Genomic DNA, 26,657 nt, shown 5'->3' with positions numbered 1-26,657 from the left:
CTAGGTCTTATTTTCTACCGTTTGTAAATAATTGCGTTTGAACAACTCTTGAGTTCTTGGTCTTATGCACGATCTTTTGACCTTTAAAAAGGCATGTAATGCTCTCTAAAACTTAGACAATTGATATTAAAATGTTTGTGCTTATTCAACCCATTAGGGGTTGTATTTTCATTCAAATCTTGCTTTAGGTTTGATGTTTAAATCTATTCATTAGATTAGTTTTGATCAAACTAATTCTGAAATGAGTTGTTTTAGGATCTTTGAGTGACCTTTGTAGATTCTAAGTTCGATCTAAGAGTTATTCATCCTTCTTATTGGGGTTGATGCCCTAAATCTCGTGGGTCCTGTAGTTTGTAATTGTAATGTACAAACGATTTATTTATTTAATAAAATCTAAGATATTTTATTTGACATTTTGTAGCATTAATCCACAAAACCAATAAACTAACATCCAAGATTATCTTTTGTAGCTTAAATATGTATGTAGAGACATACATGTGGATCATGTTTAAGTGATAACCTAAATGATCTGTAGTAGATGGATAAGGCTAGATGTCATCCTGGTGACATTACGAATACGACCCGCTTTGTAAATGTTACAATTATTATAAAGTGTTACAAATGATCTGATCATGTGACATGTGAGCGGGAGTATCCTATACAAAGAAGTTTGTATAAGACCGGACCATGAAATGATTAGTCTCATTATATAATGTCGTTAATAATATAGACTTACATTTCACCAAGATGACCATAGGTGACATGACTTGAATCCTGAGTGAGTTGTAAACTCTTGTCCATGAAGGCGGTCCTTTGATTTGTATGGGTGAGAGTGGCCAAATCGCTGACTCAATAAGCTTTACCAATTTGGGGATTCGTCTGATTGGAGAGCTGGGAACACACCTACACAAGACAAAATTCACTCATTCCCTAATGTCGGGGTAAGTAGATAAATTTCTCCTTTAAAGGCTGATTCCAGGGCTTGAACAATATGGCGCCACACCATCTCTTAGCCCGAAAGAGGTTTGGACATAATTGGACTATGACTTATTGTTTAATAGAGGGTTCAGTGGTACTTAAGAAGTTAGATGTGGGCAAAATAATACTTTTGACCCAGCTGTACTTATGTGCAATTTGTGAAGGGTCATCACACTATTGATTGATTATATCTAATGGACACATAAATATATCTGTAGTGCGAAGAGTGCAGCTATCGGTATTTAGTGGAGTGACCGACAGTTAATGTGTTGAATAACTAATTAATTAGTCAAAAAAGTTTAACTAATTATTCAAGTACCATTGGAGCTTCAATCTACAATTCCATCAGGTCTACTCTATAGCTCAATAAGAATTATTGAGAATTAATTTTTGATTAATTTGAATTGTTCATATTAATTGAGGGAATTAATTATATATGATATAATTAGTTCAACTTAATTATATATGATATAATTATTATAATATATTTGATACGTTATAATATAAAATTTAGTTGTAACTCATTCTCTTTAATTAAATTTAAAATTAAATTAATTAATTAATTATTATTATATATATATATCAAATACAACATATAACCTATAATTTTATATTGTATCAAATACAACATATAACCTATAATTTTATATTGTATCAAATACAATATAACCTATAGTTTTATTTTATCTTAACATTACATGATATTTAATATAAATCATATTTATACAAAATTCAATGATATGAATCTCATCCATATAATTAATATTTGAATCATATTCAAAATTTAATCCCTCTAAACTAATTATGGTATTTAATATAAGTCACATTTATATTAAATTTAATTATATGAATCTCATTCATATAATTAATATTTGAATCATATTCAAATTTCTCTCAAAATACTTTATATTATAGTGTATCAAATACATTATATTAATTATATCACATATATGAAGGAAATCTAAATAGAGATCTCCATGAGCAGCGGAAGTGGATCGTTCCAAATCCCATTTAGAATGAACACAACAATTACAGTCTTAAACGAAAACAAACATGTTATGTATGATCAGAAATTACAGCATGCTATAAGAGGATACAAGGGATAGAGTATGTGTACCTTGAAGAACTATTCTTCAAGTATCCCTTGATCAGTCTCCAATGCGTCCAGAATAACACTCGGATACAACGAACAGAATAGCCACCTCCACGAACGTCTGAATGCTCCTCGAACCCAATCGAGTCCAACTCAATTCACGAACTGAGTTAGCACACCACCATAAGTGATACCTTGGTATTCTCAGTGTGAGAATCCAGGAGTTGTGGACTCTGTATGATCTTGGATTGAGGAAGATAGGAGGTATACGATTGAGTAAGTGGGAGATATGAACACTATCTATCGTATAGACAATGTACTCGATCGTTTAGATAATGGAAGCCTATCGTATAGACTTTGCTACTCGATCGAGTAGCAACAATCAACGAGTAACTATCTATAGTAAACTCTTAGACAATCGTGTATGCTCTTAATGACTATTTCTTAGTAAAAACTCTTTTTACTTGATAGCCTTTTTCCGTGAGAATTTCCCGAATGAATTAACCTCTAATTTTGGAAAAAAAAAATTCCTTTTATCTCATGGTTACCATAAAACTTCCAATAACCTCTCACTCAAATCGGTTATTAGAGAAAAAGAATTAATTATCATATAATTAATATATTATAAATAAATATGATAACTAATTTATTATATTATATTTATAACCTATAGTTTTAATATTTCATCATATGAAACATATAAACCATAGTTCTTTTTCTATTTTATGGTACATAATATAAATCATATTTATATTAATTCCTCCAATTAATGTATCTAATACATCATATCAATTATATCACATATAATTGAATTTCCTCTTGTTAATTTGAACACTTCAAATCAACCAAAATCTTATTCTCAACTTGAACCTATTGAGCTACCAAAAGGACCTCATGGACCTGTAGCTTGAAGCTCCAACAGTACGTGAATAACTGACTAAACTCTTTAGTCACAAGATCCACCATCTGTTAATTGCTGAGCACTCCACTAAAGACCGATAGCTACACTCTTCTCACTACAGATATATTTCTGTGTCCATATCAACCAATCAACAGTGCGATAACCTTTCACAAATCGCTCGTAAGTACAGTTGGACCAATTTACTGTTTTTTTCCTGTAGTTACATCTAACTCCTTAAGTACCACTGATTTCTCTAATGAACAATAAGTCATAGTCCTACTATGACTGGGTCCTCTCTCAAAGAGAGGATGTGGCTATTGTGTTCAAGACCCGGAATCAGCCCTTAAAGGAACAATCTATCTACTTACCCCTGCTTTGGGGAAAGAGTGAATTCCGTCATATGTAACTGAGTTCCCAGCTCCTCAATCAAACAAATCCGCAAAAAGGTAGGCTTGTTGAGTTGACAATTTGGCCACTCTCACCCATACCAATCAAACGACCGCCTTCATAGGCAGAAGTTCCCAAAACACTCAGGATTAAGGTCATGTCACCTATGATCATTTTAGTGAGATGTAAGTCTCAAATATAAAAAACGTTATATAAAGAGACTATCTTGTGGTTCGGTCTTATACAAACTCTTTGAATAGGATACCCCCGCTCGCATGTCTCCACATGAATGGTAAGGAGATCATACCATTTGTAAAACTTTACAAAGCGGGTTGTATCCAAAGTGTCACTAGGATAAGGTCTCCCTTATTTATCCTTATACTACAAACCTATTAGGTTATTACTTAAGGCATGATTCACTTGTATGTCTCACATACATGCTTATGTTTATATGAAATAACAACATATCTTGGTTTATTAGATATAAGTAAATACAAATAAAATAACACTTATTTTATTAATAACAATGCGTACAAACTGTTTACAAACTACAAGACTCCGGAAGAATTAGGACACAATCCCAACATAAATTACATAAAATAACCTAAGATCTTAGTTTATTGGATTGAGTGTGTGCTCATAAAACAACAATTATTTTATTAATAACAATTTGTTTATACAATGTTTACAAACTAAGAGAATACAAGAGATTTAGAACACCAATCCTAACAATCTCCCACTTGTCCTAAAGCCTAGGGAGCATAATGTACAATACCAATAAAGTACAAAATATAATAAACTTAGGCATACACTATAGCCCAGTAATATCTCCCACTTGCCTTAGACAATATGCCGCATATCCCGTAGACTAGATGGCCCTCGAATAATTTAGCCGTGAGAGATTTGTAAAGGGATCAACAACATTGTGCTTTGAAGCAATCTTCATGACAGTCACATCACCTCAATGCACAATCTCCCGAATCAAGTGATATTTCCATTCAATGTGTTTGCCTCTTCGATGACTCCTTGGTTACTTTGAATTTTTCACAGCACCATTGTTATCACAATAAAGTGTGATGGGCAAAGACATATTTGGAACAACTTCTAAATCAGTAAGGAACTTCTTAAGCCAAACAACCTCTTTAGCAACTTCACAAGCAACTATATATTCAGCTTCCATAGTAGAGTCGACGATGCATCATTGTTTTATTCTTGGCCAAACTATAGCTCCTCTAATACTGACCCTGATGTGGATTTCTGAGAATCTCGATCATTCTGAAAGTTAGAGTTGTGTATCTTGTAAGGATCAAATCCTTATCTCCATACATAAGCATATAGTCCCTCGTTCTCTGAAGATACTTAAGGATTATTTTGACCGCTGTCTAGTGATCTAATCCTGGATTGGATTGATATTGACTGACAATCCCTACTACATAGAAAATGTTAGGTCTAGTACATATTACATACATAAGGCTACCAACAACCGATGCATGGGAAACTAATCTCATTTCCTTATCTTCTTGAGAAGTCTTAGGACACTGTTCTTTAGACAATACAATTCCATACCTGAAAGGTAATAAACCCTTCTTGGAATTGTGCATCGAATATCTGACAAGCATTTTGTCAATATACGATGCGTGAGACAAGGCCAACCTTTTGTTCTTACAATCCCTGATAATCTGGATCCCTAGAACAAACTGCGTCTATCCCAAATCTTTCATTTGGAATTGAGCTGCCAACCATTTCTTTACAGAAGTCATAACACCTACGTCATTCCCAATGAGTAGGATACCATCCACATACTGATGACATGCATAGGATATCATTCACATACTGATGACATGCAGAAATGCATGTCATCTTAGGCCTTTTATTTATAATTATGAAGGCTGTTAAGCAGTATATACGACAATTATGTTAAGAATTCATGAGAAAATGAGCTTGCGGTGTTCAACATTAAGAATCTCGGCTAACCAATTATTATGCGTTATTATACGCTGAATTGTCTATTTTTGTAGCTAATGCAAAAAGTGGATACAAATGCGGAAGCCAAACTACTGCATAGACGACCGCATGCGGAGAAAGTCTCCATCGCAAAGGCGAACGCATTCGATCAATGCATGGGTGTTGCGGTAATCAGTCGCATTCGTCCATCGCATAGGCGTTACGATCGTCAAGCGATTGCAGTCATCGTGCAGAAGTCGTGGTATTAAGCGAATGCGGTCACTACATGATTGCGGCTACACGATAATGCATAATAAAGGGATCAACGCAAGGCTGGTGAAATAAACACATCAGCGCATATCTCGAGGAAATCAAAAGATGATGTTGACATTTCACCTATCACACCGTTAGCAGTAGAGATTCAGAAAAGGACTAACGCGCTGCGAATATCAGAATCAGAGTAGTCCATTAATGCTGTCGACGATCCAAGCTCTATATAAAGAAGCTGATGAGCAGAATTTCAACTCATCCAGGGTTATACTTGTGATCCAGACTAATGCGTGAGAAGAAAGCTTGAGAGTTCTTCATCTCCATCATCCATTCCGAGTAACGACCGAAGCTAGATCTCGAGAGAGTCAGCTCCACTGCCCATCTATGGCACCACCAGTAGCCTTGATGCACATCCGTTGGAAGCAAGTCATTGCTTCCAGTCGGTCATTTCATTTTCTCTTTGTTTCTTATATTGTATTATATTACATTTTTGATTAAGGAATTAATACCTTATGTGTTCAATGCATTTCCGTGTCTCCTTCGATTCCATCTCCATATTCTTTACTTAGCATCCTTAACTTTCATTGCATCACTTAGTGAGATTGCTAGAGTATTGCATACTTAGTCATGTGGATTAAAGATATGAAGCATGTAGCAAATCACCGAGAGGTGTGCGTTGCGTGAGTGTGTGAGGAAACCTTATTTTCTTGGTGTGAAGCTGTAGCAATGCCTTTTATAGGCGAACGCAACGCTTGTCTATGAGTAAAGTCAACAACAACTAATTGCCTGGGAGGGTAAGTGGTTGGTTGCATTAAGCAATGTAAACTATTGTTCACTAGAGATAGGAATAATCTTGCGTCAGCCAAGTTTGTGTGATTATCTTGTCTTATGTATGCGCCCATCACACATTTAGAGTTGCTCGAGAGAGAGTCTAAAGAAAGAACCTAAGACTTGAGAGAGCTAGATTAGAATCGATGCTCGAGAGGGTTAGATTAGGTTTGCATAAGCAAGAATAGAGACTTAGGAATAAGCTCCGTTTGTTATTACACAACGTATGCACCCTACTGAGAGGACAATGGCTGCGTCCAGGAAGTAGGATATGGTGGCTGTATGCGGTCATCTCGACATTTATGCATACACACTGCATACGTCCTAGATTTAGGCTTTTAGTGTGTGTAGTATGATCGCATAGCTTGCGTTGGCTGAGGTTGCTCTTGCGATCACTCTTAAGGGTTTCAATGAAGACATCTCCACATTTTATCTATTTTTCCATCCATTTACTTCCTGTCAATAGTTGTTGTGTCTTTACCTCTCATTCATATTCTCATTGCGTTGTCTGTTAGTTAGGAGTAGGAGTAGTGTTAGCTTAGCGTCCCCTCCATTATTCTTTTATTCAATCGTCGCATGCACATTACTGCATTCGTCTAGCTACAAGTCCCTGAGTTCGACCTCGGATCACCCGAGAAACTTGCGTTCGTGTTATACTTGGCGTGAGTGCAAGAAAACTTGTGACAGGAACGCATGGTCATGCATACATTTGTTGTCGCATAGACTTCCCAAGCATGACCAACAATGCATGATAATCAACGCATACATTAAGAACATGCATCGCATATTACGTCCCCAAGATTTTAGTTGTCGAGTAATTGACACTTAATTTTTCATCAGCATATACAACACGAGGAAAGCTACTGAGTTGTTGATGACTTTCTTGTAAACACAAGACTTATCAACATTCTGATCAAAGCCATAAGATTTTATCATAGGATCAAATCTTATATTCCAAGATCGAGATGCACCTATATGTAGAGACATATAGGTGGAACATGTTTAAATGATAACCTAAATGATCATGTGATATAATTAAATTAAATTAATTATATGTGATATAATTTATATAATGTATTTGATACATTAAATATAAAGTTTATCTAAGAGGAAATAAATATTTGAATATGATTCAAATATTAATTATATGGATGAGATTCATATAATTAAGTTTAGTATAAATGTGATTTATATTAAATGCATGCATTAATGAAAGAGAAACAAACTATAGGTTATATTGTATTTGATACAATATAAAAACTATAGGTTATGTGTTAAATTTGATATAACGTATAGTTTAATATATATTATATGATAAGGTGGTTATCATATAAATATATATTAAATAATTTATTAAATTATTTTATTAAACTATTTTGAATATTATATTAATTTTTGAAATAAATATGGGAGGGAGTTGTAACTCCCTCCCCCTCTTTTCTCTCTTAATCGTATGTGGGAATGTGATTCAGAAAAGGGTGGTATCTTCATCTTCTTGATTGAAGAATTGCAGAGTCTCTCTTTGTGTAAGTTTTTCTAGAATACATTCTCCTAAGAAATTTTCTCTCTCTAAAATCTATTCTCCCTCTCCCAAAACTCAGAGTCCACACACTCTAGAGAATTCTCTACCCAAAAAAGAATAACTCCAATTGGTGGTGTCCTTGTGGTTGGTTCTTGGTTCGTACGTGAATGGTTCAGAAAGAAGGATTTCGTGAAGAGGTTTTGTCTTCAAGAGTATGAATTTCTAACCCTTTTCTCCTTCTTGTAGCATGCTATAATTTTCTATTGATATGCATAATTTATGTTCTATGAAATTTGATTATGTGAAATTCTAATTTTGGGACCGATCCTGCTTCTGCATCTGGACCTCACAGTCCTTCACTTCTAAATAAGCTCTTGGTTTGAATCAACTCGTTAAGTTAGCTTTATTTATGAGAGTTGCAAGGATACTAGAAGGACCTCTAGCTTTGTATCCATCGAACATTATAAGGGATTATCATTTTATATCAGAGAATTTGGTCATCATCCTTGGTTGACTCTAGAGGTAAAATATCTTTACTTTGTTTCAATTTGTTTTGTTTCTCAATTTTCTTTTTTCGTGCAAAGACATACTACAAATTGTCTTGAAATCTTCTTCAAATTTGCTCTTGGATCATTTTTAAAAAAAAAAAAAGAGCAAAAAAATTAGCAAAAAAAATTAAAAAGCAGCAAAAAAAGTGTTCAAGATTCAAGACACATGAAAAGTTTGTTTTTAGATTCTTAATTTATTCATATTTTTGAGTTGTTGTTCCTAAGATTGAGTTATTCTAGTCTTAGTTTGTGAGATTTGATCATTTGAATTGGTTACATTAAGCTTCTAACAAGAGTGCACCAAAATTTAAGTCAACCCTTACATCTTTGACCTAGTATAAAAAACTTGCCCTTCGAGTGATAAACACGAGTGTCATTGAGTGAAATTAGTGAGAAGTGTGGCGAAGCCCCTTTTATTACCAACTTAAAAATGTCACAAGATGGAGTACCACAAGTACAAGATCCTAATACGCTATTCTTCAAGCAATTCAGTGCATGGTGGAAATATGCAAGAAAGGAGGACACAACAACAAAGAGAAGAACATGCTTTACAAGAAGATAAGGAAGTGATTGATTTAGTTGAACAAGAAAGACAAGTTGAAGGAAGAGAAAACGTGAGAGGAAGAGGAAAAAAATAATTTTATGCAACCTAGAAGAGGAACAAATAATTCATGAAGATAGAGATTAATTGCTTCTGCTGGGGATTCGATCCCTTCAATTTATGTCTTAAACTTGTGGTTTATACATTGTAAACAAATTATTTATTTAATAAAATTAAGTATTTTTGTATTTGATATTTAGACTTGTGTAACTCAATCTAATAAACTAAGATCAAGATTATTTAATGTAACTTGAATATTATGTAGTTGACATACAAGTGAGTCATGTTTAAGTCATAATCTAAAAGGTCTATAGTATACGGATAAAGTTGGGCGCCTTATCCTGGTAACACTATGGATATGACCCACTTTGTAAACGTTACAAATGATTTCATCCAAATCGTTCATGTAGAGATATGTGAATGAGAGTATCTTATATAGAGAGTTTGTATAAGATTGGACCACATAATATTTAATCTCTTTTTGTAACATCGTTGATTGAAGAGATTAATATTTCAAACAATGACCATATGTAACTCAGTCTCAATTCTAAGTGAGTATCGACTCCTGCCTGTGAGGTATCATCCTTTGATTTTTATAGGTGAGAGTGACTCAAGTTGCCGACTCAATATGCCTAACATTTTGGAGACGAGATCGAGCCGGGAGTTGGGAACATAGCTACACAAGATAGAATTCATTCATTCCTATCTTTAGGGTAAGTAGATAAGTTGCTCCTTTAAGCATTGACTTTAGGTCTTCAATAATAAAGCCCCACCCTCTCATTGACCCGGGAGGGACATGGTTTACAGTTGAACCATAAACCGATTGTTCATTAGAAGATTAATGGTACTTAAGGAGTGAGAGGTAATTATAGGGGTAAAACGATAATTTTACCCAAATGTAATTACGAACGAATCATGAAGGATATACTTACTTGTAATGGTTATATCAGTGGACACAAAACATTTTGCAGTTCATAAAAGTGCAGCTATGGTTAATGAATGTTGTGAATTTAATTAATTAATCTCGAATCATTAAAGCTTATAACTGTAGTTCCATTACGTTCCTCTGCTAACACACAATGGATAAACTAAGGATCATTAGTTTTGAAAGGTTTTGATGTGCTCAAATTGATTAAGGAAAAAAAATGTTAATTGTATATGATACAATTTATGTAATGTATATAGATACTGTTGGGGTTGATACCCTAAACTCTCGTTGGGTCCTGTAGTTTGTAAACACTGTATTGAACAAACGCTTGTGATGTAATAATATATGATATTTTTCTTCATTATTGTCTATGGAACATTAGATATTTTGATTGCTTTACCACATACCAATGAACTAAGATCTCTGGTTTTCGATGTGACTTAAGCATGTATGTGGAGACGTACAAGTGGATTATGCCTTAAGTGATAACCAAAATGGTCTGTAGTATATGGATATAGAAGGAAAACCTTATCCTGATAACGCTACGGATGCGGTTCGCTTTGTAGAATAGTTACAAGTGTTGTGACTTGCTACAGATGGTCTGATCCTGATCATTCATGTGGAGACATACAAGCGAGAGCATCCTATACAAAAGAGTTTGTATAAGATCGGACCATGAAGTGTTATAGTCTCGTTATATAACGTCGTTCATGACAGAGACTTCAGTTCACTAGGATGACCATAGGTAATATGACTTCAATCCTAAGTGAGTTGGGAACTTCTGCCTTTGAGGGTGGTCCTTGGATTTGCATGGGTGCGAGTGGACAGATTGTTGACTCAAACCTACCACTTTGGGGATTCGTCTGATTTGGGAGCTGGGAACTCAACTACACAAGATGGAATTCACTCATTCCCCAAAGCAGGGGTAAGTAGATAAATTTCTCCCTTAAGGGCTAATTTCGAGGCTTGAACGATGTGGCGCCACACACCTTCTCATTGCCCGAGAGGTATCCACACATAGTAGGATTATGTTGTATTGTTCATTAGAGGGTTCATTGGTACTTAAGAAGTTAGATGTAACTATAGGGGCAAAACAATAAATTGGCCCAACTGTACTTCCGAGCATCTGTTAAGGGTTATCATACTGTTGACTAGTTATATCCGATGGATACAGAAATATATCTGTCGTGAGAAGAATGCAGCTATCGGTCTTTAGTGGAGTATCCGAAAGTTAATGGATGGTGGATCTCGTGGCTAAAGAGTTTAGTCAGCTATTCACATACCGTTAGAGCTTCGAGCCATAAGTCCATAAAGTCTGTAACGACCCAAATTTCTAGTATGTTTCTGGGATGTTACTTTATGCTGCATAGGCTCGACAATACATTTTCTTAAAGAATAATAAAATAAAGGAGATACAATTTTTATTTAATTAAATAATGTTCAAATAAGCAAAGAAGAGAAAAAAATAACCGTTCGGGGAACCCGTAACCCAACTTTTAAATAAATAACAATTAAATAAAATTAATGAATATTTCATAAGATTGTAAAATGCTTAACTCCTAAACTAGACTCTAGTACATGAAACCTAAGTGCAGAAGCAATAATCCGTCCAAATGGTCAGGTCACGGATCCCTCTTATCATGCGCTTGCCTATCTTTACCCTTACTTGAAAAACATGAAAAGAAAAGGATGAGTATAAAAATATACCCAGTAAGTGACCCATTACTAGGCCCATTCAATGATAGCATAAGGGGTGAACCCAAAGGCACGCTTTCATAAGTAGTGACCAAAAGATCACAAACATAAACATAAGTGGTGGTCTCAAAAGGACACCGTAAATAAGCATAGGGTGTGGGCCCAAAGGTTCACAACATACGATGTGCATAGCCCAATGGTAATACTAACAGTCACTGAAATCTAAAACAGACATAAGCATACAAACAAGGTCATAAATCATGCTAAGATCACCCAACAGTTCACAATTTATCCATCCATCAAACTTTGCGACAACATACAACATTGACATACAGTGACATAAGCGTAAGCTTCGAAAATTTTCATTTGACCAGCAGGCATATCAAAATATTTTATTCCACTTACCTAGGTTCGAGGGACCGGTAGTAAACCACTTACCTAAGTTTGACCCAACGAGCAAATTCCAATGCAAGCACGAAAGCAACGAAACCCACACACTCGAACGATCTTCCAACACTCCAAATAAACCGTCCAACCTGGCCACACAATTATAACAACAGTTTGACACAAAACATAGTAGCATAACCCACCTACAAAAGCATTGACACTGCATCCACTTACCTAAGGATACTGAGCTGCCCCAAAACGAACCTTCACTCCGCTTGAAAACTTCCTTCACCACCACAACTCCTGAATCCAACCACAAAATTCCATGGATAATAAAAAATTGCTTTGGCCCAATACAGCCAATGACCATGAGCCTACCAAAGGAACTCGAAACTTACCCCAAACAGAAGAATCACATGGAACCAAACACAATTTGGCAACAATCGGAACTACCCGCGTCAGAATTGGTGAACGACACTTGGGTTAGGTCAGCGACTGGCGAACTCGGCAAGGCATGGTTGGACGCTTTGGGTTTGGATGAACGAGTTTGCAGCCTCGGTTCGTCAATCGCTGTTTCGGGTTGACGAATGGTCTGGACGCTTCTTGGCGCGGTCGATGGCGGCTTCGGGCGGACTCCTCGAGCGACCGAGCTTCACCACGGAATGAGCGGAAGTGGAACAGGGGATGGCATGGCGTTGGCAGAAAACTGAGGTGCGAGCGGCGGAGAGTTAAGGCGCGATCGGTGCGACTGAGCTGAGGCGTGAACAACGCGGACGACGATTGTGAGGAGGCGGTGGCGTTCAGACGACCGACGACCTGTCAAACCATGTAGAGCTGGCGAAAACGAGTTGGGGAAGAAGGGTCTTGCGAGGGGGGGCTGGAAGGAAGAAGAAGGAGAGAAAAAATAAAATTTTCTTTCCTTTATTTTCTCTGCAGCAAACCAAGGACTCTTTAATTCCACATTTATAACCAATTGTATGCCACTAAACCTTAACTCCTCCCTTTTCCTTAAAGAAATATACATAATAATTTTTTTAAAATATATATAAATATATATATATTTTTTCCAAAATCCCCTAACCACTTATCATGTATTATCAAACCCAAAAATAAAAAGGAACAAGATGGATTTTACCTTACAATCTTTTGGGACGTCACAAGGTCCTCTTGGTAGCTCAATGGATTCAAGTTGAGTATCAGTTTTTGGGTAAGTTTGAAGTGTTCAAATTGACAAGAGTGAACTTAAGTATATATGATATAATTAAACGGGTCAATTATATATGATATAATTGACATGATATATGAGATACATTAATTGGAGGAAAATGATATAAATATGATTTATATCTAGTGGAGGAGAAAATAACTATAGTTTATAAGTTGCATTTGATGTGATATTAAACTATAGGTTATAAATATAATATGATTATATTTATTTCTAATAAACAACTATAGGATAATTGTTGGCGGTTTTTTCTCCGTAACCGAATGAGATAGTGGGGGGTTGCAATCAGTTTTCGTAACTGAAGGATAAAATGAAAATGGTTTTCATTTTATAAGAGATCGGTTAATCGCTACACGAATTAGTACACTATCTGTCGCCTAGCAAACGATTGCATACATGATAGCTCAAAGTTTACTAAAAGATTGTGTACATGCGTGCTTTATCTAAATGATCGCGAAGCATTTGTTAAACGATCGCGCGCCCGAGCGATTTTACTAAATGATCGTCTATACCGATAAACTTCAAATATCTCCCACTTGCTTGGTCGTGGTAAACGATCGTTCCTACCTCCTTCCCTCAATCAAATCCAACAAAGCCCACACCTCCTGGATTCTCACTCCAAGAATACCGAGGTTTCCGAGTAGTTGTGTCTGTCGTTGTTGCTTGTTCGTGTGAAGTCCATTCGTTGGTAGACGACAATGAGATTTGGTGGACAATAGGCTTGACGATCTCAGCGACAATGAGATCTGCTGGATTGACGAGAGCGAGAGTTCAGAGAAGAAGAGTTCTTCAACTGGTATGTATCTCTTTCTTTTGTTGTTTAAGTTTGAAAGCATGCCGTAATTTGTTGTTAAATGCATGACTTGTATGTTATACTGTGAATGCGGTATTTCTGTCATAATGAATTTGGAACGATCTTGCTTCCGCTCAGAGGTACTCTTGGATAAGAGTTCCTTCATATACGTTATAATACAAAGTTAATTTTGAATAAGATTCAACATTAAACTATATAATATGAGAGATTTAATTTATTTAGATAAGATTCAAATATTCAATAATATGAGTTCGATTCATATTAAAACTATAAGTTATAAAATAGATGTACATTTGAATATGATTCAAATATAGATTTATTTAAATATATGATATTAAATTAAATTAAATTAAATAATTATTAATATAATTAATTAATTAAAATAAATTAAAAAAACCAACTCTCATGCAAGAGAGTGGGGAGGTAAGATGTAACTTCCCTCCTCTCTTCTAAAGGATTGGAATTTTTATGTATAATTTACACGCTCTCTCCCTCGAGAAAACATTCTCTCAAAATTTTCTCAAAAACAAAAAGGCAAAACACATAGGAGTTTTTCGCTATAATTCCCTCTCCTTACGGAAAGGTTCCCCACAACTAGGTTCTTGGCCAAGAGAATTGTAGGGGAGTCTTTTTTTGTGGTGTCCTGAACGAGAAGGGGAATTCGTGTTTTTATTCAAGACTTGGAGAAGAGAAAGAAAAAGATCTTCAAAGGTAATCCCATTCCTGTATTTTTTATGTGCTTAACCATTGCATGTTTTCTTTTATGTATTAACGTTTTTCAAAATTAATTGTAAAGGGATCATTTGTTTCCATTACAGGATTCGATCCCTTGACACACGCTAAAAGAAAAAAAAAAAAATCCTATTTTTGAGCTTCTAAGTTTTTTTTTCCCTTTCAAACTCTAAAAGTAGGCATCATGTCCTCCAATTTTCCCACTACAAATATCTCTTCGTTTTCATTTTTTTTCTTATTTAAATTAAACTTTAAAATTAAGAGGACAATCAAGTATCCAAATCAAAATATCAAATACATCTTTTAACTAAATGAGCATGTTTATTTGAAAATAATATTATTTTGGTTCATATTAAAGTTTGAAATTAAAAAGATGATCAAATCATCCCAATTAAAATAGAAAAACTATATTTTTTTTTATCAAGATGATTATCACAACAAATTTCAAAAAGTAGTACAACATTTTTAGTTTATATCTTTTACCTACATGTTTAATTTATATATTCTTTTGTAATACATTTTAAACTTAATTAAAATAACTATTATTTTCCCTTACTCAACTTCCAAAATTTTTATAAATATTTTTTTCATGATTTATCAAAATTCTCATAATCATAAATTAAAGTTGTATGATTAAAATTTTATAATTAAATTCTCTTTTTATTTTTTTTTTCATTAAAAGAATATATTTTTTAAAGTAATAGATAACCTTTAACTTCGAGGTTGAAAGTACAAATAATATACCAATTAAGTTACGTTCTTTTTATAGAATAAGTGCAAGTAGTGTCTAGCTAATTTGAAAGAAAAGTATCAAGCCCTTTAGAATAAGTAATTGCATAAATAATATCTAAAACAAAGCAATGTAAATAAGAGATATAAAGTAAAGAAACAATTTCTAACGCCTTATTTGATAATCATTTGATTTTTGAAGATTAAGTCTATAGATATTGCTCCCACCTCCAAGTCTATTATTTTGTTATCTACATTTTACCAATGGCTTAAAAAATAATTCAAAATTTGAAAATTAAAAAAAGTAGTTTTAAAAACTTGTATTTATTTTTAGAATTTGGCTAAAAATTCAATCATTATACTCAAGAAAAATACAAATTAATGTACGAAATAGGAAGATAATAGACTTATTTTTCAAAAACTAAAAACAAAAAATGAAATAGTTATCAAATTGGGACTTAAATTTCTAAAAGGATTAAATGTCATCTTCACAAAAAAAAAAAAAAAAGTCAAGACCGGACCGGTTCGGAGAATATATCGTTCAGTCCGAACCGAACCGGCTTTTTAATATGTATATATATCACTTTAGGGTTCCTTACATCCCCTTCTCTCTAGGGCCTTACATACGCAAATCGGCGACGGCGGCCGGTTACTGACCTTCATCCTCACTCTCTCTTCCCTCATTTGCCGCCATACTACGGTAAGACGCCGCCTTTCATATTTTTAGCCTCTGGGTTTTGCTCTTTTGTTATTATTTTCCTTTGGAGTTCTTCAGTACTGTAGGTTAATTTCATCCCCAATTTCTCATACATTCGTCTTATGTTTTAGTTTTGTTGCCATTAAGTGGTGGGTTTTTCGAGTTTTGTTGTTTCTGGGACTTGCAGGAATTGATTGAAATGTATGTATTGCAATACTGTAGATCTGCTGTGTTAATATTACTCTTGCTCATGTGAGTTTTGCCTATTTAATTGTTAATTCATTTTTATTCATCTCTTTACTTCTCCATCGGTCATTTTGCAGCCATTATGCCTTGATTGCGTGAATGAGTTCAAGTTTTTTTAGATTTGTTGATATTCTGATCCAACTGTTTACTGTTTCAATAAATTTGTTTCATTTGTTAATGGCAGTGATGACGAATTCATATACCATCAAACTATGAAAGCTTTGCCTTCTTTCTAGGGCGAGTTTGTTGATGTCAACATGAATCTTTCTGAGCCTCTTTTATCGATAAGGATTAGCTCACCTTTTCAATTTATAGGTTCTTTTATATTCAATTTCTGAGCTAATCTGCTCGTAATGTATCGAATGTGAAATTGCCAAAGGCAATAAATTAGAGTCTCTGAGGCGCTCTTTTCTGTAGTGTCATCAGCGCTGTACGTTGCCAACAAGGATTTGGGGCCAAGATTCTGGCACTTCCCTTACCTTTGTTAAGGCTTGTGCATTCAGGTGCTCCTACATTTTGAGTATTCAACATTCATCCTACTTAGTTGTTATTCAAAATGAATTATTTTAGAATGGTCTTCTGGGTATTTGGATAGAACCCTCGGGCAGTGCTATGAATTTAGGGGGTTTCCCCCATCTTTTGTTATTAAAATACCTTTTTTTTAACAATTATTCACATTGGTATCTTTTACTTGTGAATATTGTGACAAAATGTATCTCAACTTTTAAGACTCATCTCTCGTATGGTAGTTTCAACCCTTAATAGTTTATAAGAAAGTTCTGTCATATTCGAATTATTGCAGTTGTGTGCATTTGTATTAAGTTATTTCTAGCTGTGAGTATGCTTACTCCATTTTTAGAACACATTACTTGTACCACTATATACTTGCACACATGTTGCCAATGAAGAGGAGGATGGTGTTTAGGGGAAGTCAATTTTCCTTCAGAAAACCCGCTCTCCTACTGAAGCATGGGGAGTTTTTGTTTTAAATGTTTTCAACATAATACTTTTGCTTATTTTAATTTTATTGAAAGAGAAAGACGAATACTAATATTTTCAACTGGCCTTCCATCTGTTCTCTTCTTTGACAGGAAGCTCCGTTTTTCGAAATTATACTATGTGATCCACATATCAATCTATTATTAGTGAATTGAATAATAAGTAGAGTTTTATTTGTCTAATTTTTTAGTTCGGATTTATTACTTTTGTGGAAAGCCTTGGTTATTAAAGGAATCCATGGAATTTTGTGGTAATTTATACCGGGTGTTTTTTTTCCCTCTTTTTCTACTCATTAAGTTCTCCATTAGGAATGGGGAATGGGGTTAGTTGCTTTTGAGAGAACGTGTGGATTGGTGTTGTTTGGTTTCCTTGCCTTTATAATTTTCTCTATGGAAAAGGCATCTGGATGTGCATGACTCGTTTAATCCAACTAGTTCTCACTTTTTTTGTGTAAATAAATGCTCTTCAGGAATAATGGCTGTTGAAGTTGATGTGGTAAACCAGGAATTGACCCAGCCTCATCATGATGTGAAACTGTTCAACCGGTGGACCTTTGATGATGTCCAGGTGAACGACATCTCTTTGGTTGATTACATTGGGGTTGCACCTGCCAAACATGCCACCTATGTACCCCACACTGCTGGGAGGTACTCTGTCAAGCGCTTCCGAAAAGCTCAGTGCCCAATTGTCGAGAGGCTCACAAATTCACTTATGATGCACGGTAGGAACAATGGGAAGAAACTTATGGCTGTCAGGATTATTAAGCACGCAATGGAGATTATTCATCTTCTAACTGATCTCAACCCAATTCAAGTCATTGTCGATGCCGTTGTTAACAGTGGGCCACGTGAAGATGCTACTCGAATTGGTTCAGCTGGTGTTGTTAGGCGTCAGGCCGTGGATATATCCCCTTTGCGCCGTGTTAACCAAGCAATCTATCTCCTCACGACTGGTGCTCGTGAGGCTGCCTTCAGGAATATCAAGACAATTGCAGAATGCTTGGCTGATGAACTTATTAATGCAGCAAAGGGTTCTTCAAACAGTTATGCCATCAAGAAAAAGGACGAGATTGAGAGAGTTGCAAAGGCTAATCGTTAACGTTATATTTCAGTGTTTGTTTTATGTGGCATAGCAAGAGTTTTATGTTCTTTTTCTTGTGTCTGGCTACATTCTTCTAATGAACACTATAGTTGGTTTCCTTGTTACGACAATTCATATCTACTTGTTTTAGGCTTTTTGAAGTTTTGATATCATTGTGGTTTCCATCAGAACAAGCTAATCCATGATGTATTTCTTAAAGTTTCAAGTATGTTTTCTAGTATTATCTTAATTGTACCTGTCTTCTTTGGTTTTTAATGTATGTTTTGGTCCATATTGTATCGGTTTTTTTTTTCCTTCTAATGGTTCAATCTTATCTTTTTTTTTTTTTGGCGTCAATGGTGTAATGTTAATTGGACTTTACAAACTCTGTTGAAGTTTATCTCATATGCCAAATCTTGAGGTTTATGCTCTGTTTCTAAGCAATCCTTGAAGTTTTTCAGGATCAGAATGATCTTTAGTTTCTCTTTCTCGGCCCTTCAATACATACCCAGCAAATTCATGCCCCAAAATGACAGTTTGAAAATTAAGTTGCGTTTTGGGCTTTTTGAGTTGATATGGATTGGGCTAACGAGAAAAATAGTGGATTTTAATTTTTCATTTGTAAAAGTAGTAAATCATCATTTCATTCATAAAAATGGCAAAATAAATTGAAAATAAAAAATAAACGAATTTATAAAAGTCTAAACTACATGAGATTGCAATTGACCTGTTAAGAAATATTCCCAATTACATTGGAATTAAAACTAACATCTAGAGACTATCGGTTGGCTAGGTTTTCACCTCTTTTCCAATCAGGTTGTCACCATTTTCCTCTCCAAAATTGGTTCCTCCGCAAACAATGGTGCGAGAGTTTTTTGCCATACTTTCAATGAGATATTTATGTGACCTACAAATACAATGATTAGCTTCCAAACTCAACAAATACACTAAACTTAAAAATAAATACACTGCAATAGAAAATCACTTAACGAAACTATCTACATCGTTTTTGGACTTACCCAATTTTGTAACAATACTTTTTCTTGATTCTAGACCAAAATATTAGTTTAGAAAATGAGGGCTGGACTAACAAAAACTTTATCTAAATAATTGTATTCATGAAGAAAAAAATCGATTTAGATTAGAGTGTGAAAATCCCAATTAAAAATAGTCAATTGAAATTACTAAACAATTATGATGTGCCGTTGATGTCAATTGTGGAGATCTGATAAATAGAAGAGAAACAAACAATATTTGAGGATGCTACATCCTTCCTGTTGGGGATGATGCCCTAAACTCTCGTTGGGTCCTGTAGTTTGTAAACACAGTATTGAACAAATGCTTGTAATGTAATGATATATGATATTTTATTCACTTTCGTCTATGGAACATTGGATGTCTTAATTGCTTTACCACAAACCAATAAACTAAGATCCCTGGTTGTCATTGTAGCTTAAGCATGTATGTGAAGACATACAGGTAGATCATGCCTTAAGTGATAACAAAAATGTTCTATAGTATATGGATATAGGAGGGAAACCTTATTTTGGTAATGCTATGGACGCGGCCCGTTTTGTAGAATAGTTATAAGTGTTGTAACTTGTTACGAATGATCTGATCCTGATCATTCATGTGGAGACATGCGAGCTGGGGCATCCTATATAAAGGAGTTTGTATAAGACCGGACCACGAAATGTAATAGTCTCGTTATATAACCGTTCATGACAGAGACTTCACTTCACTAGGATGAACATAGGTAACATGACCTCAATCCTGAGTGAGTTGGGAACTCCTGCCTTTGAGGGCGGTCCTTTGATTTACATGGGTGCGAGTGGTCAGATCACTGACTCAAACCTACCACTTTGGGGATTTGTCTGATTTGGGAGCTGGGAACTTAGCTACACAAGATGAAATTCACTCCTTCCTCGAAGCAGGGGTAAGTAGATAGATTGCTCCCTTAAGAGCTGATTCAGGGCTTGAACGATGTGGTGCCACACACCTTTTTATGGCCTAAGAAGTGTCCACACATAGTAGGACTATGTTGTATTGTTCATTAGAGGAATCAGTGGTACTTAAGAAGTTAGATGTAACTACAGGGGCAAAACGGTAGCCCAGCTGTACTTGCTAGCATCTGTGAAGGGTTATTGTACTGTTGATTGGTTATATTCGATGGACACAGAAATATATCTATGGTAAGAAAAGTGTAGATGACGATCTTTAGTGGAATGCCTGACAGTTAACAAATGGTGGATCTCGTGGCTAAAGAGTTTAGTCAGCTATTCACGTACCGTTGGAGCTTCGAGCCATAGGTTCATACGATCCCCTTGGTAGCTCAATGGATTCATGTTGAGAATCAGTTTTTGGGTAAGTTTGAAGTGTTTAAATTGACAAGAGAGAGTTGGATTATATATGATATGATTGAACAAATCAATTATATATGATATGATTGACATTATGTATGAGATACATTAACTAGAGGAAAATGATAAAAATATGATTTATATCTAGTGGAGGAGAAAAGGACTATGGTTCATATGTTGCATATGATGTGATATTAAACCATAGGTTATAAATATAATATGATTATATTTAATTTTTTAATTAAATAATTATGGGATAATTGTTGCCCGACTTTTTCTCCGTGGACCGTCGTAACCGAATGAGTTAGTGGGAGGTTGCATTCAGTTTTCGTAAATGAAGGATAAAATGAAAATGGTTTTCATTTTTGCAAAGATCAGATATTCGCTCATTGAGTTGGTACACTGCCTATCGCATAGCAAACCGAGAGCATACACGACAATTCAGAGTTTACTAAACGATTGTGTACACGCGAGCCTTTTCCTAAACAATCGCATAAAATTATCTAAACGATTGTCTAGTGTTTTCTAATTGATCGCACGCTTGAGCGTTTTACTAAATGATCGTCTACATAATCAAACCCTTTTTACTACACAATCGTGTACCTTTACCTAAATGATCAAACATTTGTATATACAATAGACACTCGATAACTCCCACTTGCTTGGTCGTGGTAAACGATTTTTCCTTCCTCCTTCCCTCTATCAAATCCAATAGAGCCCACACCTCCTGGATTCTCACTCTGAGAATACCGAGGGTTCCGAGTGGTGGTGTCTTTCCTACTACCATGTTCGTGAGGAGTACGCTCATGGGTAGACGACAACGATTTGGTGGATGATTGGTTTGGCTTGCACAACGAGAGCGAGAGGTGCAGTCCATTGACGAGAGCGAGTTTTGAGGCAAAGAAGGGTTCTTCAATTGGTATGTATCTTGCTCTTTTGTTTATTAAAGTTACAAAGCATGCTATAATTTGTTATTAATGCATAACTTGTATGTTTGATTGTGAATGCGGTAATTCTGTCACAATGAGTTTGGAACGAATTTGCTTCCGCTCAGAGGTACATTTTGATAAGAGTTCCTTCAATTGGTATCAGAGCCAGGTTATGATATTCCAAATTCATTGATGCAAAGAGTAACATTTACTTTTTTGGTGGTTAAAACATATATGCATCTGTTTAAATATTAAATGGTTTGGTGGATGTGAATTAATGGAGTTTTCTGGGGTGAAGCCTCTGGGTATTTAAATTCTTTTACATTTAAAGTTAATTGTAAGGTGCTTGTGTTTTTGGGCGTATTAACTTGTTATCGAGTTTGTAAATTCAAAGTGTTTGAGTCTCTGTGAGTCGTTCGTGATGAGGCTTTGAGGCAAGGAGTTGCTATTCTTTGAGGATGAAGATGACCAAACGTTGGTCGAGTTGTGTAAACGATCGATATACTCGGGAGTAAGTTGACGCGTGCGCACTAGACGATTGTGTAGCTCAGCAAGCTTTATCCCTTAGTTACTGACTACATGATTGCGGAGTAAAAAGTTTACTGAAGTGCTTGTGATGTGATCGTCTAGACGACCGTGCTTCACAGCAACGTCGTCGTCTAAACGATCGTTTAGACTCACGGGTTAATGTCTTGTGCGCTAAATGATCGGGTACCTCATGCTTCATTGCATAGTAATTAGTACTTGATCGTAGCTAAACGATCATGTATACCTGATCGCATTTACTAAACGACGGGGAGCTTCGCTCGGGCGGTTCAGGACCTGGTTCGCCTGTGAACTGGTTTGCTCAATGAAAAAATGTAATAGATAGAATTTATTTCTAGTTTTGAGGCGGTTCATCCCGGCCCATTAATCTTTTGTAATGTACATGAGATGTATGTTTATTTATATGTCATATGATATGCCATATAGAAGAAATCACACCTTAGGTTATGCATTGGTCATGTATCATCTCTTTATTGTAAAGGTTATGATTTAGAGAAGCATGATTTAAATTACATAAGAGCATGCTCATGCATCATATAATATAAGAGTTATATTTATGCATGCATAAAGCATAGACATGCATCATCTTTATATTATAAGTGTTATAGTATAAGGGTGTATGGAAGCATGTTTGCTTGGTTCATTATATGTATATAAATGTTATGTATAGTAATGAATGGACACTACATGAAGCATGACATATAGGTTAAATTTATAAGTGTTATAAATACCTAGTTGTGTTGCCATGTGTATGGGTTTTAGTTATTTCTTTTATAAGAGTTATAAGGAAATTAGAACTAAAATCTATAAGAAAGACGTGCATGTGAACTTAGGCTTGAATTATGGTTTTAAAAGTGTTTAAAAACTTGGTAGAGATAGACCTAAGTTCACGGTTCTAATAAGATTAGCAACCTAAACTTTAATCTTTTAATCAGTTTAATAGGATTAAATTGACTAATAAAAGGTTAAAGTGTAGCAAATCTATCTATAAGGGATCTTTTGTCTAAGGTGGGTTCTGTCTAGATTGAGTTATTTAAGGTGACGGAAACAGAATACCCCTACCTGAGAACCTACTTGGAAATGTGAATTAGATAGATTTGATGCATGCATGCAAATTTGAGGACAGTCCGTTAAAGCGTCTAATGTGACTACTTGAACTTGTTTAATTTAAAAAACAAGAGTTGTTTTTGGGCAAATTAAACTGACTTAGATTAAAATTAGTAGCCAGATGGTCTAAGTTAATGAACCCCTAGGTAGAACATTCAGTGGGAGGTACTTGGGGTATCTGATACTTCATGTAAACCTCTTCGCGTTTCTCCCCTTATTGTCCACACTGTGAGATCTATCCTCGGCCTTAAAGCACCCTGGGAGTGTCCCACTAAAGGATGGTGTTTGGGTAGGTCAATATCAAGGTGGATGGAGAGAATGTTCATAGTAAGTGGGAGCGGGACGTGTGACAACATATCCCACGGTCTCTCTCGTTAGGTTGGATAAAGTTTCTGTGCATCGCCTTGAGGCACCTTGGGAGTGTCCCCCCATAGGATGACAGTTTTGCATGTTTCTTTATCTGATCTCCTGTATAGGATAAGGTCGCTTTAGTCTCTTTTCATAATCTACTTTTTCCCTACGATGGGCGCATTAGGGCGGGACTCTAGGGCTGAAAACGAGGGGTTACACTTACGTGGAATTGTTAAGGGTTAACAGTTCTGGACCGAACAAATGGTGACTACTAGGTGTAGTTACAAGAGTTATTTCTGCCTAATGGTTGAGAGTGTCTCATTCCAGTGAAGGGGCATCTGATCACCCCACAGGTGACGTTTGTCCTGTCTCCTGGGGCATCATTGCAAAATAGAAGTCTTTTTCACTTAGGGTACTTGAAAACTATTTTTCTAAAACTAAAATTGGTGTTAAAATGTGGTTTAGCATAGATTTATTAAGTTTGTTATGTTTTCAGCAACGTAGTAATGGCTACCGCCACTTTAGTTTTACTTAGCGCCGACAAACTGACTGGCGAGAATTATGCTAGTTGGAAACACATGATCACAATAATACTTATCATCGATGATCTCATGTTCGTCCTTATGGAGGAGTGTCCTCCTATTCCACCTCTTAATACCACTCGAAATGTTCGGGAGGCCTGCGAGCATTGGACACGAGCGAATGAGAAGGTCCGAGCCTATATCTTGACCAGTCTTAATGAAGTTTTGGCCAAGAAGCATGATCCCATGGTCTTAGCGCGTGAGATCATGGAGTCCTTGGCGGGGATGTTCGGACAACCGTCTAGATAGCTCAAGCACGAGGTTCTTAAATGTATCTTCAACTCTAAAATGAAGGACAACACCTCTGTTCGTTAACACGTGCTTAACATGATTGTCCACTTTAATGTGGCGGAGATGAATGGGTCTAGGATCGATGAGGGAAACCAGGTTAGCATAATCCTGCATTCGTTGCCAGATAGCTTCCTACACTTTGTTAGCAATATGATTCTTAACAAAGTGGACTATACCCTCACACAACTCTCCTCAACGAGTTATAGACTTTCCAATCCCTACTGAAAAGTAAGAAGAAGAAAAGAGGTAAGGCATATGTTGCTTCATCTTTAAAGGCGTTCCATAAAGGTTCGACCTTAGGAATGAAGTCTGCACCTTCTACTTCTAACACTGCAAAGTGGAAGAAGAAGAAGGATGGTAAAGGGAAGGGGAAGGCACCTGCTAACCCACAGCCTGTCGCCCAGCGGGGTAGGCGTCCGAGGCCGGTTGACAAGGGAAAGTGTTTCCGCTGCAACCAAGACGAACACTGGAAGAGGAATTGTCCTCTCTCGCTTAAGGAAAAGAAGGCAGTCAAGGCTAAGGCAAAACAAGGTAAATATGATTTACTAGTTTTGGAAACTTGTTTAGTGGAAAATGATGATTCTGCTTGGGTTATTAACTCGGGCGCCACTAATCATGTTTGTTTTTCTTTCAAGGGATTAGATCCTGGTGGCAGCTGAAGGCTGGTGAGATGACGATGCGAGTAGGCACTGGGCACGTCGTCTCAGTTGTGGCAGTGGGAGGAGTCCAGTTGACTTTACAAAAGAAATTTCTTGTTTTACATGATATATTTGTAGTTCCTGAGTTGAAAAGGAACTTAATTTCTGTAAAATACTTATTATAGTGTAAATATACTCTTGATTTTAAATTGAATAAAGTGTTTATTCATAAAGATGGAGTTGAAATCTGTACAACATATCTGGAAAATAACTTGTATGTGCTAAGGCCGTTAGCAACGAGTTCCCTCTATAACATAGAGATGTTTAAAACTGTCGTAACTCAAAATAAACGTCAACGTGTTTCTCCAAAAGAAAATACCAAACTTTGGCACCTTCGATTAGGGCACATCTATCTCAATAGGATTGAGAGGTTGGTGAAGAATGGACTTTTAAGTGAGTTAAAGGAAAATTCTTTACCGATGTGCGAATCTTGCCTTGAGGGTAAGATGACTAAAAGACCTTTTACTGGAAAAGGTTGTCGAGGTAAAGAGCCTCTAGAGTTAGTGCATTCTGACCTCCGTGGTTCAATGAATGTGTGAGCTAGGGGAGGCTATGAGTATTTCATCACCTTTATGAAGGAAATCAGATATGAGGATTTCCATGAGCAGCAGAAGGATCGTTCTAAATTTCAATCGTATATGAACATTCACAATTATAGTACACAAACAGAAACAACAGGCTATGCGCAAAACAGAAATTACAACATGCTTTACTACACGATCAAAAGAAGAATTCACATACCTTTGAAAACTCATCTTCAAGACCCTTTGATCACGAACGTTCGATCAATTTGCAAGACTGCAACACTCGAATGCTCATACACCACGATCGCTATACTGCACGATCACAGCGAACTCGAACAAAGCGATCACCAAGGTCACGAACACAGAACCTTGACAGTGTCGAGTTGAGTATGACACCACCACAATGGCTACCTTGGTATTCTCGGTGTGAGAATCCAAAAGTGTGGCCTCTGTGTGGACTTGGCTAGAGGTAGAGACCGGAGAAGAACAATTGATAAACGATTGAGCAAGTGGGAGATGGCAGATGTCTATCTTATAGATGATGCCCAATTGTTTAACAAAAGCTATGCGACCGTCTAGCTAAAGCTATGTGATCGTTTAGCTCATCGGCCAGCTGAGTTTCTATCGTATAGACACACTCCACGATCGTCTAGTCTCTCCAAGCTA

General features: G+C 35.9%; 1 protein-coding gene and 1 non-coding gene across 4 annotated transcripts; both read left to right on the top strand.

The window, feature by feature from the left end:
* The first annotated feature begins 16,160 nt into the window (after positions 1-16,160).
* On the top strand, positions 16,161-18,854 carry LOC120078109 (small ribosomal subunit protein uS7). Of its 3 annotated transcripts, XM_039032328.2 has the most exons (4): positions 16,190-16,282; positions 16,710-16,840; positions 16,943-17,028; positions 17,994-18,854. In XM_039032328.2, exon 4 carries the CDS (start codon positions 17,999-18,001, stop codon positions 18,620-18,622), a length of 624 nt encoding a protein of 207 aa, XP_038888256.2. In that variant the 5' UTR covers positions 16,190-16,282; positions 16,710-16,840; positions 16,943-17,028; positions 17,994-17,998; the 3' UTR covers positions 18,623-18,854. The 3 variants fall into 3 exon arrangements, with proteins under 3 accessions (XP_038888254.2, XP_038888255.2, XP_038888256.2); XM_039032327.2 differs by lacking the exon at positions 16,710-16,840 and having other exon boundaries at positions 16,184-16,282; XM_039032326.2 differs by lacking the exons at positions 16,710-16,840; positions 16,943-17,028 and having other exon boundaries at positions 16,161-16,282.
* On the top strand, positions 16,704-16,800 carry LOC120078873 (small nucleolar RNA snoR116). The gene has a single exon (XR_005482152.1). It is a non-coding gene; the product is annotated as a small nucleolar RNA snoR116 (small nucleolar RNA).
* Positions 18,855-26,657: the final 7,803 nt, after the last annotated feature.

This window comes from Benincasa hispida, chromosome 5 (assembly GCF_027475165.1).
Source record: "Benincasa hispida cultivar pf3 chromosome 5, pf3_genome.v1.1, whole genome shotgun sequence".
Classification (NCBI taxonomy): Eukaryota; Viridiplantae; Streptophyta; class Magnoliopsida; order Cucurbitales; family Cucurbitaceae; genus Benincasa; species Benincasa hispida.
Note: the sequence above shows the minus strand (reverse complement) of the source record. Positions and strands in the feature narration are given on the sequence as shown.

Excerpts from the sequence above, each read along its gene's own strand:
- LOC120078109 (XM_039032326.2), top strand. The coding sequence starts at position 17,999 with ATGGCTGTTGAAGTTGATGTGGTAAACCAGGAATTGACCCAGCCTCAT.